The 5,107-nt window shown below is 35.1% G+C and overlaps 1 protein-coding gene across 1 annotated transcript; it reads right to left on the reverse strand.

Annotated features, from left to right (window-relative positions):
• Positions 1 to 8: 8 nt before the first annotated feature.
• On the reverse strand, positions 9 to 5,102 carry LOC119643940 (the record flags this gene model as incomplete). Its single annotated transcript, XM_038043449.1, has 9 exons — positions 9 to 128; positions 412 to 784; positions 852 to 1,085; positions 1,152 to 1,332; positions 1,408 to 1,540; positions 3,029 to 3,326; positions 3,411 to 3,447; positions 4,719 to 4,872; positions 4,965 to 5,102. Coding segments are annotated over 9 exons (1,668 nt in total), but the record flags the coding sequence as incomplete, so codon positions are not given.
• Between the last annotated feature and the right edge of the window lie 5 nt (positions 5,103 to 5,107).

Below are 5,107 nucleotides of genomic sequence, written 5' to 3' on the forward strand. Positions count from 1 at the left end.
TTTTCCCAATGTGTATATAAACCCGTTTCGAAGCAATGCGATATATGTCGATTTAGTAAAGGCATTAACGGCCAACCTCGTATACCCGCAGCCACAGTCCAAGCCGTGTATAAAGCGTCTTTAGTTACCTAATAATGTAGATTATATCTTATAAACATGGATATGGTAAAAGTATTACTACGCTTAACAAACTAGAATACATATATAACACGGCGGTCCACAATCCCTAACAATGGCGAATAGATGGTGTCTCTAACAAAAAGATTCACAAAGCGTGTGAAGATAAATGCGAATTTAACTAGCAAAGACACCTACCATTTGCCTTAACAGGGCTCTCTTATTAATAAAACGTATAGGTGAACTCAATCCGGTCCACGATGGCAGATAAAGTATTGCGTTAATATAACTTACAATTTTTCCTTCCAATGCTGGTGCTGTTATATATTTACCAAATGTAAATGAACCGCTGAATAAACCTTCAATTCCCAAGCCATAGTCATCGCGGAAACTGATATTGTATAAGAAATCGGGATCATTGACTTCAAATTTTTGAGCTAATATCTGATCCTTGACCAAGTCGGAATCTTCGACATTAATGATCCATTCCATCGACGGCGCTGTCCATTTCCAATTCGTTTTAGTCCATTTGTCCATAGTATCCACGGGATCCGTAAATAATGGTGCTGTAAGAAAAGATTTCAGCTGCCCACTGTACGTATTTTCTAAAGTGAGTGTCGCAAATAGAAGCGTTGCCAAGCAAACCCGTGAAGCAATGCGATGAAGACTACGGATTAGAAAAGATATTTAACGTCTCTGATAAAATAGCAATCAAGCGGTTTTACAACTCTGACCTTGTATCTGCTGAAGGTTGCTGTATAAATACCGCAAAGACATCTAGCAGAGTTTTAAGAAAATGCTTTATAAATTTATATTTTTCCTTTTGAAGGGAACGCGTTGGTCGCAGACAATATCCTAAATATTTAATAAACTGAAATATGAATGAATATAATAAAATTGCAAAAGCAATAACAATCCAGGCTTTTAAGGAGAATGGCATAATAATGATGCGCCAGCGTGGGTATTGTCTAAAAAGTTGCAACAATTAATGAAGCAATCAAATCAAACAACATTTATTCAAATCTTATAATTACGATGGTCCTGGTGTCACAAATTTTATCTTTGTTTCGGCAATTTCGTGCGATACTTCATACAAGTCATGATACCAATCATACATAGATCCGATTGCACATTCTATATGTTGCGCGAATAAGCCGCCAAACATGCCTACGCCAGTTCCATTATCATAAACATCGCCCCAACCATTTTCGCCGTCTAGAAAGAAATTTCAAAATATTTAATGGGAAAAAAAGTGTTCTACAGCAGAAGTTTAGCTAATTGCTGGCTTACAAGGTTGAACTCTTAAATGGCAATCGTAGTTATGACAAAAACTAATGATTAATTCTGCTTCGGAACCAATGAAGGATACTGTCCGATTATGGGCTTGTGGGTCTATTGCATCCACGTTACCCGTTCCAGCCGGCTGTACGAAATGTGTATATGAATTGTTTACATAATATATATGTTCATATGTATACAAAATATACGTTTGTTAGACATGTCGAAAACTTCTAATAATGCCGGAGATATCAGTTGGCTAAAGGCATTAAGTAATTCAATAGCATCATACTTTGCCTGAATCAAGCAAACGCTGACAATCAATTTTGAAGACCAGTAACGCTAATCAAAGACATTAAGAATAGGAGTTTGCTCATAACCCTGAGTACACTTACATGGCGGCAATAAGTGGAGCAAGTGGAGACAGTCCTAGAAAAATGCAGCATTTTTTTGCATTTTTTCTGGACACTTAAACATTCTTTTGAACGGAGTTAACGGTTGCCAAGCGAACGATTATCTACGTTGTCCACGTTTTCTATAACCATCATCTTTATGTATACATCAGCCCACGTCTAAAGGATATTTCGGGTATTTAAAAAATATAGTTGAGAATTGCCTAAGAAGTGGGTATCATAGAAACAACATTTCACTCGAGCTTGAAGGGGAAAAATACAAAAAGGGAAGTACTTTCAACAGCGTTTAAGCGGTAAGCTGAGTCAGCCGGTGTCGTTGTACCGCCTGATTTAAAATCTCTAAGTCTAATCGAGAATTTATGTATATAAAAAATAATAAAAATCCGCCCGAATGACTGAGTAGGTAAGAGTCTCGACTAGTAACTCAATGGTCGTGGATTCAAATGTCAAGTGCGGTAGAGTTTTTAATAAAGCCGAAAGCCTTAGGTACTAGCAATTTAAAACTTTAGTCGTAGAATTTATTCTCTGGCTAAATTTATAATAATAAGAGCAATAAATCTAACTTATGAAGATAACTTAAAGAATAAACATTTAATAAATGAAAGCGTGAAGTGAGTTCCTTTAAGCGAAAAAGATGGAGAACTCATGGAAGCTATACGAGTGAAAGCGTGAAATTTTTAATTGTAGTATAAAATACTGGCTAGAAAAAATTCACCTCTCAAATAATTCTAATCGAATCTGAGTTAAACGTCATTCATGCCTTATATACATAAGGCAATGTACTAAGTAAAATATTCGCCATACATTAAGGATGAATTTATATTGGTTTAACGAAGTGTTCGACTTAAGTCGGGTATAAAAATTTTCTAGTTTTTTGTTACCATTTGCAAATGGCTTGTAAACGTAGAGCAAGTCGTTTTTAAACTTTCGGTAGATTGGCAACAAACCAAAAATACAAATATAAAACCAAATAAATCCTCATAAAAAAAAAAAGGACGAGAACAAAAAAACGGACGCAATAACAATCGTTTACGATTAAGTGACATTATATGCAAGTGCCATGCATATGCATATAAAAAAAAAAAAAAAAAAGACATGACAGCAAGAATTAAATTTCAAGCGTCCGTCCATATGTATTTTTTTTTGTTCTTCTATATTATATTGCTTGACATACTACTGTAGAGTACCGAGTACAGAATACATATATTTACAAGACTTACCACATAATTAGTTGACGCGTATGGTAAGTACGTATGTGAGCCCATTCGTAATGTACGTCCATGTAGCTTTGTAAGTTTGTCCGGATAAAGGTCAGTGTTTTTGAGAAAAGTTCTTTCACTTGCAAGATAAGTATCCAAGTGTTTAGCATCCAAATTGCCAACAGTACCAACGTACTTTTGTGTCCACAATTCAAAATTAAAGTTACGATGACCCGGGCACTGTTTACAGTTTCTAAAGGCTGAAGTTCCATCAGATGTGGTTACTATACTTGTTGTTGTTTTGATTGTAGCATTACCACTAGACCATGATGTTTGTTTTACCATATTTTGAGCTTTGGATATACGATCGGCTTTGTTCTGTTTAATTTCATAGTTGTTATACTTGCTTCTGGGTACAATCATAAGATGATGTGGATAAACTAAAAAAAATTCTAATATCAACATTAACAGAAAAGTAAGAGAATATAAAATACTGAAAGTAGATGACCAGGTCAGGCGGTTAAACCGCAAAATAAAATCCTTAAAAATTTATTTTCAATAATTGAAAAATTAAGTTAAGCTATTCAAAGAGAATATTATCACTACTTTGTATGAACAACCAAAAACACACTGTTACAAATCCATTGCTACAAAGGCAAAATTGAAAAATTGGGAATCGAATTACTACATATACCCGCTGAACTCTCCAGGAACGAGTATTATCTCTCTACAGTAATCAAAAGAAAGTTTCAGGAAAAAAGACTGAGGTGAAATGGTGAAATTGCTGCAAACAGCGCGGCGTGTTTTCATTGTCTTGACAAATCGTTAGTAAGAACTTTGTAGTCGGGTAAGGCTGGCTGTTAAATAATCCACACCACATTATCTAACATAATTCTCATTATTGTATGAAATTATTATTACGGGTCATGACTTATTAAGGCTCCAACTTTTCTGTTCTACAAAGGATCAAATTTCGTGAAAATCCTTATTCTTAGTTTCTTACTTTTTGTTATGTTATTATTATGATATAATTATCATCATGAACCATCACTCAACAATTGCGACTTGTAGCTTGAGCACAAATTTAGATGAACAGACATAAGGCGGACAGACGGACAGACGGACAGACAAGCTTAAATCAATTCAGATAATGATTCTGAATCGATCGGTATAATGGAAGGCGTGTTTATTTCAAGTCCTTCTGCGCTTTACATACATCCGCACTAACTTAATCCTGTATCACAATTGATGTAGCGTATAAAACTTCGTCGAAATGTTAGAGCAGCGTTGGGTTACTTGTGTCATTCACAAAAGATATACGAAGAATAAAATGGAATTTTACAAAAATATTTCTATTTAATGCTTGCACTTCGAACCGATATATGATGTACTTCAACAAGTAAGGAAAATTGTTAACATCGGCTTCTGACAGGGAATAAGACTGCAGTACTTTTGCTTTTCTGCTTTAGGTGTTGGTGTTCTGCGTCTTCTCTCTCTTCATTAAGAACGGCATACGATCTTATGATTAGCCCAGTAGATAAGAATCGCCTATTTCTATCTCTTTAGTGACTTGTTTTTCACTACGACAGTGTTACAGGAATAGAGGCCATCCCCTGAGGGATTGTTCACATTAAAAAAAAGTCATTACAATTTAATATATCATCTTCAGATGACAGTTCATATAAATGCCATAGATTTTAGTGTGACTTACACTGTAATAGTTCGTTGCGTAAAAATTCCACAGGATCTTCATGTTCACACAAAAACAAATAATATTTATCCTTAAGTCGTAGACGAGCATTGCGTGTAGCTGAGTAGCGTGCATGTAAGAAAGCTGTGGTATTAGTTAAAACAGTAATAAATCCCTAGGCGAACGCGAAGAAATGAAAAAATGAAAAGAGGAGTAAGTGAAAACAATTATAATTTTCAAGTAGTGGGAAAAAGTCGAGAAGTTTACCTCGGTAACGACGTTTACTGCATTTAAAATCACTTCTTCATACTGCGTGCTATTCATCGATCTAATGTCAATCCATTGTAACCTAATTACATGACCTCGTTGTGTTTGCTGATCAAACGTTTGCTGGACAGCATTCAAGTAGA

This window comes from Glossina fuscipes, unplaced genomic scaffold (genome assembly GCF_014805625.2).
Source record: "Glossina fuscipes isolate IAEA_lab_2018 unplaced genomic scaffold, Yale_Gfus_2 72264, whole genome shotgun sequence".
In the NCBI taxonomy this organism is placed as follows: Eukaryota; Metazoa; Arthropoda; class Insecta; order Diptera; family Glossinidae; genus Glossina; species Glossina fuscipes.